The 14,699-nt window shown below is 33.4% G+C and overlaps 1 protein-coding gene across 2 annotated transcripts in view; it reads left to right on the top strand.

Annotated features, from left to right (window-relative positions):
- Positions 1 to 14,699, top strand: part of MAIP1 (matrix AAA peptidase interacting protein 1) — a 26,267-nt gene extending 11,568 nt beyond the window's left edge. Inside the window, exons 4-6 of one of the 2 annotated variants that reach the window (XR_012474184.1) lie at positions 1,930 to 2,077; positions 4,957 to 6,180; positions 6,289 to 14,699. Coding sequence is in view for 1 of the 2 variants with exons in the window: in XM_074215379.1 (XP_074071480.1) it covers positions 1,930 to 2,077; positions 4,957 to 5,035 (227 nt within the window). In the remaining variant the exon portion in view is untranslated. Of the gene's footprint in view, positions 1 to 1,929; positions 2,078 to 4,956 lie in introns of both variants that reach the window. The other variant, XM_074215379.1, reaches the window with a different exon arrangement.

The raw sequence follows: 14,699 nt of genomic DNA, 5'->3' as shown, positions 1-14,699 counted from the left end.
TTTCTAGGATATTCTGAAGTCCTGTCCCTTGTGATTTCTTATACACCAATAGTGTTCCATCACATTTATATACCATATTTTGTTCAGCCATTCTCCAGTTGAGAGGCATCCCTTCAATTTCCAATTCTTTACCATTACGAAAATTGCTGCTATAAATATATTTTTGTACATGAGATTTTTTTTTTACACTTTTTCGTGATCTCTTTGGGATACAGACCTGGTAGTGGTATTTCTGGATCAGAGGGGTATGCATTATTTTATTGCTCTTTGGGCATAATTCCAAATTGCTCTCCAGAAAGATTAGATCAATTCACAACTCCATCAACAATGTAATAATGTCTCAGTTTTCCCACATCCTCTCCAACGTTGATCATTTTCCTTTTTAATCATATTGGCCAATCTATTAGCTGTGTGGTAATTCTAATCAATAATGATTTAGAGCATTTTTTTCATATAACTATAGAATTAGCTTTAATCTCTTCATTTGAGAATTACCTTTTCATATCCCTTGGGATTTATCAGTTGGGAAATGACAGTCTAGAGTTACTTAAATGAAATTTCTCTTTTTTTATTTCTTGCTCTTGGGCTTCATTGATCATATATAGAAAAGCTGATGATTTATGTGGGTTTATTTTATATCCTGCTTCTTTGCTAAAGTTGTTCATTGTTTCAGGTAGTTTTTTTGGTTGATTTTCTAGGATTCTCTAACTATGCCATCTGCAAAGAATGAAAGTTTTGCTTCCTCAATGCCTCTTCTAATTCCCTCAATTTCTTTTTCTTCTTTTATTTGCTAAAACTAACATTTCTAATACAATATTGAATAGTAGTGGTGATAATGGGCATTCACCCCTGATATTGTTGGAAATATTGCTAGTTTATTTCTATTACATATATTGCTTGCTGATGCTTTAAAAAAATAACTGCTTATAATTTTAAAGCAACAATAAATACTCTTATTTTTTGGATATGTGGAGAGGGGAGAAGTTTGACTAAACAAGAAATAAAAAAACATTTGAATAGAAACAACATTCCATAGAGGTGCTTTGCATTCTAAATTCCAAGATGAAACTCTTTACGTGGAATCATAATATTCTAGGTTCAACTGATGGATCAGAATCTTTACGTGGAATCATAATATTCTAGGTTCAACTGATGGATCAGAATATAAAAACTAAACAACATTCCATCTTGCATGATTCTGATGATTTTATATTTAATTCATCCTACTTTTCAGAGGAGGTGTACTACAACAGTTTCTGTTGATTTACAAGTAACATTGTTTTCTACAATTAGGTTAATTCCTTTTTTTGTGTACCTTTTGACTTGCCATTTCATAAAAATCCTACTTATTTTTACTTATATGTAACTGTCTATGGCACTGTCTCTATGCACATCACAAATTCAGGAGGCTAGCAGAAATTTTTTTTAAAAAGTGTTCTAAGTTTATTAATTGCTAGCTCCTCCCCTCCCCCACTTTGCAATTATTGTAAATTTTTCATTTAAGTGCCTGCTAAAATGCATTAAGCAAATAATATTTTCATCACAGATGTTCCCATGTATACTCATTGTTTATTAGGTTCAGCAAGGTAAATTAGATTAGATAAGTCTCAATTATTTTTCAATTTGGGGCTACCAAGTTTTCACATTTCAGTTTCTTTTATGGTATACTTTCTGACAAAGACTTTTAATTACTCTAGAGTAATTAATGGTAATCTGGAGAGGTAGCTTAAATTTATTTTTAGAAAAATGGTATCATGATTGTTAAGGAAGATTTATTAGAATTGTATTTTTTACTGTTCTTACTGGGTTTTTTCTTTTCCACCAAGGCTATAAAACATATTTGCCAATAATAAATATAGTAAAATTTTGAATGTTTAGCATATTGACTATTGTGCATTTGATGTATTTTTGTTTGTTTTTCTCCTCAAGGAAGGAAATTTGTTCACATCCTGATGTGCTTTTGGTATCTAACGAGTGCCAAACTACCTGATGAGCCATTAAGTGGAACCAAAATATTCCAAGTTCAGCTAGGAGATCAGAACGTAGAAACTAAACAACTTCTTAGTGCAAACTATGAGTAAGTCTCTTGCGATTTGTTTCCTCTTTCTTTTGAGAGTGGAGAAATTGATACCAAAGAGTAAAATCAAAATGTAATTTGTTAAAAGTTAGAGGGAAAGAAATACTAGCTGAAGAATAGAAGTTTAATTTCAAAAATTTAAGATTCAGTGATGGTGGGACAGCTAAGTGGCACAGTGAATAGAGTACCAGCCCTAGAGTCAGGAGGACCTGAGTTCAAATCCAGACTCAGACACAATAATTAACTGTGTGACCTTGGGCAAGTCACTGGATCCCATTGCCTTAAACAAAAAAAAAGATTCAATGATGGTGCTGAAATTCAGTCAAGTGACAAGTAGTTAGTTTTAGAATGTCAATGCCACAATTCATAGTAATCAAAGTATACCATTTCTTAATAATAAACTGCTTACATTGTATCAGCTAAGGCTATGGAATATTTGCTTTAAATAAAAAAATGCTCAAAAATATCCAGTGAAAGAAAAGGCATTTAGATATTTCCAGAGGTAAGAAAGTTAGTTGCTATATTATTGACCTTATTTGTTTTTGTCTTCATTACATCTATCATCCCTTATAATAAAGAATAAAAAAAAGAGAGAGAGAAATTGAGTAACAACAAATCAACCCATCAATTTCATCTGACAGTATATTTATGTCCTACATATACAGCTTCCTTATCCACAAAGATTGGAGAGAGAGGTTTATTTTCTCATTCCCTTGTCCACATGTAGTTGGTTGACAATTCTTTAAAACATTCATATTCTCCATTGTTGTTTCTTTGAAGTTTATTTTATTTGCAGTTACAAAAAAGACATTTTAAATAGAATTTTTCCTTTGATTATACTTGAGAGGCCAACATTTCTTAGAAAAAAGCACAAGTCAGTTTTAAATTCATCATTCTTTGTTGGTTTTGAAACATTGTTACTGTCAATATTGATAATTTATTTTATAATAAAGTAGTGACGATATGAACAAGTTTAATGCCTATATAGTTGTCAAAATTTATATGGCAAGGTTAGGCTAGATCACTGAAGTATTTTGTGGTTAATGGTAATGTTAATCATTTAACAAATGCTTAAGTACTTAGTAGGTATAGAGTCTTGTCATCACAGCCTATATAGGGAGTATTTCTTTGGATAATAAGCAAAGAGAATCTGCTTGTTTTTTAATGAATGTAAGAGAGATTTTTTTTTAACAGAATAGTGATAAAAGCACAGCAAAAAGATATTCATTTGATTATAAAGTCTAAATTTTTATGCACATCAGTTGAAATTTTTAACTGCCTGGAGAGGATTTGCCATTATTTAGGTTGTGTTCTCCAAACAGGTGAAGGATCAGAGGGTGGGAAGGTTGATTGCATCCCACCTTCCTGAGATAGTCATTTGTAGGGTTTTTCTCCAATACAACTATCCTTATCATTATCACCTACTCTGTCTTCTTCCTCTTATATGCAAACTCTCAATTTTCCTAATTTGGAAGGTGAATGTTGGAGGGGCAAAAAAGTCATCTACCTTGGGAAGTGGTAACCACTACAGTCAGTATTCCCTAGGCACTCTCAGTAGGGAAAATTCCTTATTCTGTCACTTTCCCCCAGTTCCTTAATATCTCTAGACCCTGCAGTCTGGATCCATATCCTGTGAGAGAGTATGACTCCTTATATCCTCACTTTTTCTTTTGGGTGAGTATTACACCCAAATTTTGGATTGAGTATTACCAAGTTGAACTGGTATGAATTGACTATGCTCTGAAATGTTGTTCTTATTCCCTTCAGTTCAAATCCTTTTCCAAACTTCCCATTTACTTGAGCGTAGTGGTGTCCAGTCTTTTAGCTCTTCTGGACTGCATAGCCCAACAAAATCCCCAAGAACTGAATATAGAATTCAGTATTGATTCATGACAACAATACAATTCACTACCAACTCAGCACAACAATAAAAATGTGACTAGGTTGGGCACACCTGCTTTAGAAAGTACCACAATCCTTCTAGTCACTAGGTTCCTTTACATGTCTATCTTCATCTCATTTCTTGTATTTGTCTCTATCCATATAAACATTCCCGAGCTTGTAACACCTTCCACCAAACTGCCAAAATGATTTCCCTAAAGCATGGCTTTGTCCATGCCTCTCTCCCACTCATTAAACTCCATTGGCATATGGAGATGAAGTATTATCTTTTAATTTCTAAGACATGTGTGTGTGTGTTATGATTACATAATGATTAGTATAGTAATACATGTATATAAATTATAAATAAGTAAATATGCATATTGGAGCTATGTGCTTTCAATGAAAGGGGGAGTGCATGATCAAAAAAAAGTTAGGAGACCAGTGATCTGATTTTATTTTATAAGAATGACTTAAAAGTATGAAAATTAAATTCTTCCACCTTAACACTTGAAATGACTTTATTAAATGTAAACTGCATATAATAAAATGCTTGCCTATATACAGATAGAAATAAGGAAAAATGGATTAAAATTTTAATAGATTGAATAGGAAGAGAAGCTGTCAGATTACTAAAACATCTACACTATTTTTTTAATGCATGAATATTTTTCATATATATAATTAAGAAATTGTTTTATCATGTAATATTGAGATATGTTACATAAAGAAATATCTTAATTTGGCTAGCCTTCAGAAAATACCCATTTAAAGTCTGAGAATATCTTAGAATTATATGATTATAGAGTTGGTGATTTGGTAAATTAAATGTTTTGCTGCGATAGAGGTTCCTTGTTTTAGTTTATATTTAGCATCAGACAGATATTTGTAATTAGCTGGTTGTTCAAGAAGTATAAAATAATTATAAATTATGTAATTATTCAAGTTTTATATGGATTGATTTTATTATGCGTTCATTATTCTATCTTTTCTTTTAGATTTCAGAGAGAGTTTACACAAGGAGTGAAACCTGACTGGACGATTGCAAGGGTTGAACATTCAAAGTTATTAGAATAATCATCTTTCTCTTGGAAAATCAGCTTTTGAACTTTTAAGAGCTGTTATGACAAACTAGAAATAGAACTTTTTTGATCATTCATTCTCCACATTATCTATTCTGTGGATTAATTTTGTATTACTTTGAAATATTTACAGTATCTTGGTATGATACAATAAAAACATTTGCAGATCTTCATCAATTTATATAAAATACTTTTTTAAAAATAGACTTTTTGATGTTGTAAATGACCATACATATGCCATCAGGCATGGATTTCACTACCCTTTAAAAGAGGTAATGTAGAGGGATTATAGAACCCTAAAGATTTAACTATTTGGTGCTTAACTCAGTTTTAATATTTAATCAGATCCATTATAAGGGTTTTTTAAAAGCCATAAATGAAATTTATCTCCCAAAAGGGCTAGTTTTGCTGAGAAAGTCACAAAAATTGTGACATTGAACCCACTGAGTATTTTTCCTGTTTATAATATAGTGGTTGCCAGGGGAAGATACTTATATGAAACTCTCATAGGAAAATAAATGCACAAATAGTTTAAAAGCTTGGAGTGATTCCTTAAATCATTAAAATTTTAGAAATGGAATGGACCTTAGAGCTTATTTAATTGAAAACCCAGATAAAGAAAACTAAGATCCAATGAACTCAAATGACTTGCCCAAGATTACACAGCTAATTAATGGCAGGCCCCAAACTGGAACCCAGGGGTTTTAATGCTTGGCTTAGTGTTTTTTCCTCAATACATGGGCCTGGGACCAGAATGATTTTCAGCTTTTTTAAATAGCAGACAGTCTCCAAGCAAAAGGCAGATCATATCAGTTCAGGACCCAACATTGCCAATCTCCCTCCCTCTCCCCCTCTTCCTTCCCCCCTCCCTCAACTATCCCCCTTCCTTTCCCTAGCCTTTTTTCTCCCCCCCCCTCCCCCCACACACATTTTAAAACTCAATGGTCTTATCTCACTTGGACTGGCTCAAAATGCCTTATCTATTGTTTTCACATCTTCACTTTCCAACCTGGGCCAACTTGCCTAAGAACAGCACCTTTGGTGCTTTGGTTATTGGTACTGGACTTAGTATGAACAACCAGCCGGCTTTAGCTCACTTCAACTCAGAGCTCCAGCTTCCCCCAGTAGCAAGGACTACAGGTGTGTGTTACCACTTCCTGAGCCAATTGCTTTTTTAGCTTTCTTATTCAATATTCTTTTGTCATTTTCTTTAATATTTGATTGATTTGCCTTTCATATTTTCCCCAGGTTATTTTATGTTTCATCGATGAAATAAAGCTGTCAATAGAAAACCAAGAACTCCAAAGTTTTATCTCATTTCAAGGAACTTTTAAGAGGCTGTTTGCATGAAATGTGATAGGCAATATTCAAAGCAACTTAGCCCCTATAATAATTAAAACCAAATTTTCATCTTGGTGGTGAGTAGTACTCAATTGTGTTTTCCCTGGTTATCCTTTCCAGACTTAGGGTTGTTGAATTCTAATATTTAAGAGTATTTATAATGACACATAATTTTTATATATGGCTTGTTTTTGTAGCCTTTTACAAATCAAGTAAAAATTGGAAAAATATTCTTATATGGACTTTACTGTTATTTTTATCCAGAAAACTTCTTAAACTCTCAAAATGACATGCTTATATCCTTGAAATAATCTGAACACTTTTTAAATAAAAAAAGCAAATGGAAATTTTGTTTTAACCTGAAACTTCTTTTTGGTTGCATTCCCCAGAGATATAAAATGGGTAAAATGGGAAAAAAGACAAAACAACCATTGATAAAATTTAATACCAATGAGTATTTACAGTATTTTCAGTTTTAGGCCACAGTTAGTTTACAAACTGTGTGTGTGTGTGTGTGAGTGTGTGTGTGTGTGTGTGTGTGTGTGTGTGTGTGTGTATACACATAAAGACCAAAAATATCTTGCTAAAAATTTGTTGCATATTGCATAGCCAGCTTAGTTTTAAACCTAATAACATTGGTGCCTTAAAGAAATTTCATAGTTGTAAATTATTTAGGCTTTCATCAGCATATATTTGAGCAGAAGAAAAATTATTCATATTAGCTAGAATTTTTGTGTTCATTCAGGAAATGTTCATTGAACCACATCTCTTTGGTGAGTATATACCATGCTAGGTTCTACAGGAGATGGAAAAGAAGCATAAGGAAGTGTCCCTAGGAACTTCATTTGGTGATAACATTATTAATGTGTAATTTAGAACATCATTAATTATTTCCTGAAACAATGTTTTAATATATAAATTGAAAGCCTTAAATAAGGTTTATCTTTAGATGACATGGTCTGGTTTAGAGTGATAAAGGCTAACACATGAAACTAAGTGAACCATTTAAAATAGTATATAAGTGCCAAACTGTTTCAGTTTTAGAGGTAAAGAAAAGCAGAAAGATCTAAAATACTCCAGCATACTTTTCTTTCTTCTCCACTATTTAAATTCTACCCATCCTTTAAGATTTATCCATCTTCTTTATGAAACCCTCCCTGCTAATCCTAACCCTTATGAGAAGCATTATGATAATGAAAAGAGCAAGTCTAGGAATGGGGAGATTGAATTTATACAGTCATTATGATTGGGAGGAATCTCTTTAAGTATTAGTTTCCTTATCTATCAAGGTGAAGATAAACAGAGCACATTAAAAAAAAACTTAAAGAAAGGGTCCCATGCTTTGTTTAATATCTTTAACGTGGATAAGAATTTGTAAGATGAGAGGATGTTTGATAGGTGGAGAGAGAGCATAGGAGGAAAAGCCCATATCATTGAGATCTGAGGGATCACCTAAAGAAGCAACCATACTTGGGTCACCTACCTCACAAGGTTGTTGTGAGGAAAATGCTTTGCAAACCCAGAATTTATTCAAATGTGGATCCTTATTAATAAAAGCATCATATTAATTCTTTCTAGACTTTTTTGTCTCCATGACAAAAATATTCTATTTTGAAATTTTAAAACTCAGGTAAACTGCACACATGCCGACTGTTTATTTTTTTGTAAATAGTGATCATGCCATACACTGTCCCATTGCCTAGCTGTGATGATATTCCCCTTTTATATTCATAAAGAAAATAATGTAATTTTTTTTTTGGTTTTGTGATTTTGAGCACGGGAAGGGAAGAAACAAGTGTAAATTGTGTTTCTAGTTCTAGTAAATATGGGAGGAAGGGGGGAGGATTTGTGGCAGTAGAATATTTAGACTTTATTTGAAGTTACTTTGGGTCTTGTAGGAGGCAGATATAGGGTGTTTTAACCATCATTGAAATATTGAATGGTTCTTATTCTTCATTATTGAAGAAGACCAAAATGGCATCACTATAGAGATAAATTACAGTGTGTCTGACTGTGACTGCACTACAACAGGTAGAGCACAAAAAGTCCTTGTGAAGACTTAAGGTGGTTACTCTAAATTTCCTTTGAGCTGCTTCAGTTCTACTTTGCTCATTGAGCAAAACACCCTTTCTGAGGAGGGCAAGCCTTGCTGGATGTCTCCAGTACTGCACAATCAATTCTAAAGTTCTTCATTGAGACCTTCAGGGTATCTTGGTATTGCATCTTTTGAGCCCCATGTGAGCACTGCCCTGTGTGAGTTCTCTATAAAAGCCTTTTTGACAATCTGAAAACATGGCCAGCCCACTGTAGTTTCACTCTATGGAGTAATGTTTTAATGCTTGACTGTTTAGGTTTAGAAGGAACCTCAGTGTCTGGTATCTAATACCAGGTGATCTTCAGAATTTTCTTAAAGGCAGTTTATTTTTTTTATTAGGTTTTTGCAAGACAAATGGAGTTAAGTGGCTTGCCCAAGGCCACACAGCTAGGTAATTATTAAGTGTCTGAGACCAAATTTGAACTCAAGTACTCCTGACTCCAGAGACGGTACTTTATCCACTGTGCCACCTAGCTGCCCCTTAAGGCAGTTTAAATGGAACTAATTCAGTTTCCTGACATGGTGCTGTAGACTGTCCAGGTTTCACAGGCATGTAGCAATGAGGTCAGCACAACTGCTCTGTAGCCCTTCAATTTGGTAGTCAGTCTCATGCCTCTTCTCTCTCCCACATTGTCCATAGTACTCAAAACTTCTCCATTTGCTGTTATTTGTTGGTTTCACATAGATGATAATGGTGCTGGCTAATGGAGTTACCTGGGTTTTCTTAGTCTTAATTATTAGACCAAAGTTAACAAACAAGCAGCAGAAAATAGATCCATACTTTGTTGCATCTCAGCTTCAAGAGGCTGCATTGAGTACACAAACATCTACAAACAAAATCATGCACCAACTCTCCCTCCACTTTGGACTTGATATATACATACATATATATATATATATAATTTACCATCAGTGCAGTAGACCTTGAGAGCATTGAAATAAGTGTATTACAGTATAGTTTAAAAAAAGAAAATCCCTGAAAATTGCAAGAAAACTGAATCAAATTAAGACAAGGGATGGAATTAATTAGTCTTGTATAAATATGAAATCTATATCTATTTTCATTGTCTTTACCTTTTTTAAACAAACTAATTTAACTTGAAACAGTTATGAGTCAAAGAGAGTTTGCAGCTTTGTACCATATTGGTCCAAATATATGTTATCCTCTAATGAAGATTGTACCTCCAAAATGAGATTGTTTTAAAAGTAAGGCAATATATAGACATTCCCTGAAAAACAACAAATTATTCACTGTAGTTAAGTTTTATACAAGACATATGTAAAGATTAGCCTACATTCAGACTATTGTGTTATATTTGAGAAGAATTACTTGACAAATCTTGCTATACTACCAGCATGCTCTAATGACTTTCTCTTTTCCAGACTCAACTCTGTGACCATTGACCTTTGGAAAGGCCTAAATTTTCTATGAACTCAGCAAAATTGAACTTGGTTAACTTTGTGGATGAGAAATTGTAAAGGGAAATTTCATATGTTATTGAGGAAAGGTGTCGTTTAGGGGCAATAAGGTGGTACAGTGTCTATATGTATAGCTGTTAATAAAATGAGTCAGACTGACCGCATCAATCAAATCATCGACCAAGATTAGAAGGCAAAATCCCTCTTTATTGAGAGGCAGAAAAAAGAAGTTCTGGGTAGTTGGGAGATGTCACACAATTTACAATTGGGAAAGAAGGATTGTTCTTCAGGAGTGGATGATCTTGTCTTTCTGACAGTTTAGGAATGTTAATTGTTTTATTAGCCTCCAGGGCTTTTAGTAATCTTGACTAGAAAATTAGAACCACTCAAATAAGGATCAACCAGGTAATCATCCTCCTGAGGGAGATCAAACCACCCAAGGGGAAGACCTCAACCTAGACTAGTTTTTGTTTACAGGTAATAAAACAGAGGTCCCAGGTTCAACTGGTTAGCAAATCAATGTCTTGGAAGCTAGAAGTGATCGCATTTCCCCTTAATCATGCCTTAAAAGCTTAAAGCTAAACTGAGAAATGGGCTTTTGACAAAATAGGGCATAGGCTTGATTATAGAGTAAATTCAATTATTAAATGATACACCATAATTTAAATTCTCTCATCACCTTTCACCATTCACTCTTGATCACACCAAATTATTAGGTACTGAATTTTATCATTTCTCATTCTTGTTCCATTCTCCACATATACACCTGCTACCTTTGTTCAGTTCCACATTACCTGCCATTTGGACTATTGATATCGCTAATTAGTCGATGCAGTGCAAGTCTAACTTACTTTACTCAATTTACTCCTATTGCATCCAAGATCAAATGCAAATTCTCCTGTTAGGCATTTATAACTTCACAGCTTGGACCTAGCTCATCTTTCCAGCTTATTTATAAATTATTCCCCTTTGCACACTCTGTGATCCTGTTGAACTGACTGACCCTGCTATTCTTCACACAATAATCTCCCATCTCTGCACAGTCTTAATCTGGTACACACCCAATTCTCACTTTTGTTATCTTAGAATCCCCAGTTTACTTAGAAGCTCAGTTCAAACACCACCACCTCCTGCATGAAACCTTTCCTGTTCTGTGCACCACAAACTACCAGTTTTAAATATTACTGTTTATTCATTTTGTCTTACCCTATAGAAATTAATCAGTAATGGTTTAATTTTTATCTAGCACCTAGCACAATGCTTGATAAAAATTATTAGGTACATAAAAATTTGTTGATTAGTTGATTTCTAAGAACATAGTTGGAAATCTTAGAATATTTTCTTGTTGAATTTTAGGTTTTCTAAGTTCATACAATTTAATACTGAACCTTTTAAATCATTTAGTCCTCATTTTATAGCCTAAGTTGGTGAAATTTAGAAAAGTAATGTAATTTACCATAGCTTACATCATATTAAATCTATGGTGAAACCCCAGGGAGATAAAAATGAGAATAACCTTAGTTTTTTCTTTTGTTTTCTTCAGATTAGCTATATAAGTTCCAAACTTTATGTCTTCCAAAAGCAGTTTTCCTTTTCTATCCTTACTGAAATAAAGAAAAAATAAAGTAACAGAGAGAAAGGGCAGTAATTTAACTAGTGTTCATTTCTTCAATTTCATTTATTCAGTTAGGATTTCTTAAGGTTTTTTTCCCTTAAGACAACACGTATTTATTCATTTATTATGCACCTACTACATGGAGAGTATTGAGTTAATCACCCAGGATATAAATACAGTGATTTAAATAGTCCCCATCACAAGATGCTTATGCTACTTTATCCTAACTGAATCATTACATTCTTTAAAACATTATTTTCATTTCATAAGTGTAATGTAAACTGTATCTAAAGAACAGTAGAACCTTTTATTTCTCTAGAATGTAATTATTGGGATTGTAATCAGTTTGCAAAAGAAGTAAAAGCCTTTGCCTTCTTAAGCAGAGGTTATACAATAATAAAGTTGAAAGGAATCATGGCCATTTTCCAACTTAGGAGTTCTTAATTTGGAGTCCAGCAATATTTTTTTCAATTTTGATATATTTCCATATAATTGGTTCCCTTTATAATCTTATGTATTTTATTTTATGCATTTAAAACCATTATTCTGAGAAAGGGTCCATGGGGTTCACCAGCCTGCCAAAGGGCCATTGACATAAAGTTTAAGAACTCTATCCCCCTCCTTTTGTTTTGGTTTTTTTTTTCAAGTAAAGGAGGTTAAGTGACTTACCCTAGCATTTATTAAGTACCTACTATATGCCAGCCATTATAGTGGCTGGCTCCAGCTCTATCCACTGAGCTTCATAGCATTCTCTATCTAGAATTTTAGCAATTTCTTTCTCTTTTCTGAAAAAATGTGCAAGAGAAATTACTGAGTGTGTAAATGCTCCAAAGTTGAACCACTGGCCTTGCAGGAATGCCAACTTATATCTGCTTGATGATGTCTCCCATTAAATAAAATTTTCTGTATTCGGTGATTATTCATTAAATCATGGTGTCTGACTCATTGGTTATACTTTTGTTCCTAATGTATAAGGCATCATTGTACATTAATGTACATAGAATGTATTTATAATTTTCTGGGTACCATTATTCTCATAGGCTAGCTAATAATCATAATTAGACTACAACTGTGAATAACTGAAACCTCTGCATTTTCCCAAGGATAAAGAAAGCAGCACTGATTGACCTTCCTAAGCTCTCCATGTGCATCTTGGGGATTTATCTAAGTCTGTTTGGCTATGATGAACAACAAACAGAGCTCCAGTTGTATGTGTGAAATTTGGAACTTTTACTTTAGATCAGAATAATTTATCAATAAGCATTTTTTATGTACCAGCCACTTGGCTAAGTGCTGGTGATACAAAGAAAGGCAAAAATGGTTCTGTTCCTCAAGAAAATTAAATTCTGATGGGGGTAATCAAGTAATTATGTACAAGATATAAACATATATATATATAGATATATATATAGATATATATAATATATATATCCATCCATACAAAAATGTGTGTATGTATATGTTAAATTGGAGGTAATTTCAAAGAGAATGGACTTCTATTAATGAGACTGAGCAAAACTTCTTGGCAAAAGGTAGATTTTAGCTAGGACTTTCAGAAATGGGGGGGAGGCAACCAATGAAAATACACAGATATTTGGAGTTGAGTGTATTATATGAAAGAAGGCCAGTATCATTGGATCACTGAACACATGACTGGAAAGGGATCTAGCTTGTGAAGGGCTTTAAAATTCAAGCAGAGGATCTTTTTCTGAAATAGAGAGTTCTTGTTTATTCTAGAGAAATAATACCCTTTTAAAATCTAATCCACTTGATGAATGTTCTGATTTGCTTCTTTTGAATCTATATAATAGTGCTTTTGAATTAATAGAGCATTATGAAGTGGTGGTATTTAAGCATTAAGTTTTGTTAATGGGAAAAAAAAATTCTTTGCAAACAAGAACCTGAAAAGGACCCAGAATTTATTCCTTTATCCTCATGACATCAAGAGCAGGAAAAGTAGATACAAGGATAAAAAAGACATGGTATTTAGAATAGTAAAGAAAGGGATTAAATATATATCTTTTTTTCAAGAACCAAAGTATTCAGAATGAAAAGGGTGATGAGGTCATACTTTCCATGGATAGAGGACTATGGACTCAACATTAAATCCCAAGTACTTATGTACAACAGAGGGCTACTTGAAAAGCAACTATGTGGATCCAGTAATTTCTAGGATCCATTATTGTAACTTGGCCAAGTATTTGGGTATGAAAAATCTGTTGGCCAGTAGGTGTCCTCCTTCTCCAAAAAAAAGCTCCAAAAACAAAGCAAACAAAAAAAAAACTACAAAATCCTAAACTCTTGCACAGAATTAATTGCACAAGGAATCTCACCAAGAATTGTTAGGATTGTTTTAAATGTTAAACTCAAACTGAATAGATAATTCCAGGGATGGTCCCTAACTGGTTTCCAAGACAAATAGATGGTCTTGAAGGGATTTCTTGTATCCAACAGCTTTTATCTTTGGGTTTGTCTCTTTTGTTTCTCAATCTTTTCAAGTGATTTAAGCATGCTGCATTTGAGATTGAAACTATTAACCCTAATGCCTGGCAGTGCCCAAGAATCACACCACCAAAATCAAACAACTTGGTTTCATGGAGTTTGAATTATGTTGGCTGTCCTGCTGTTTACTTCATTTTTCTTCTTGGAATTGTGTTTAAACAGAGTCCCATCTTTTCTGACTCCCTTTTGTCTTCCATTTTTGTTTACTATTTGGCTTATTATTTTCAGTTTTCAGGGATCTTTTTAAACATTAAGTTTTATGTACTGTGTAATACAACATCTACTGCAGGAATTTGAGAGAAATAAAAATAAATTGGGAATCCCTTCAATACTGTGATGATAAAAGACTGCTTATAGAATGTACTGGTGTGATCTTGACCCTGAGTTCAAGTCCAGAATCAAATCATCAATTAGCTGTGTGAAGACTCAGACATTTTTTCTTTTTTTTTAATTTTTATTTAAGGCAGTGGAGTTAAGTGACTTGCCCAAGGTCATATAGCTAGGTAATTATTAAGTATCTAAGCCTAGATTTGAACTTAGGTCCTCCTGACTGGTGCTTTATCCACTGCGCCACCTAGCTGCCCTAACTCAAACAGTTTTCAAAAACCTTGTTATTTTTCTCTGCTTTGGGGAAGTGCCCAAAATTACAGGACAAATGCAATAGCTAGCATATCTCTTCTTCCTTAT

Source organism: Macrotis lagotis, chromosome 1 (assembly GCF_037893015.1).
Source record: "Macrotis lagotis isolate mMagLag1 chromosome 1, bilby.v1.9.chrom.fasta, whole genome shotgun sequence".
Lineage (NCBI taxonomy): Eukaryota > Metazoa > Chordata > Mammalia > Peramelemorphia > Peramelidae > Macrotis > Macrotis lagotis.
The sequence above is the reverse complement of the archived record's forward strand: the minus strand, read 5'-3'. Positions and strand labels throughout refer to the sequence as shown.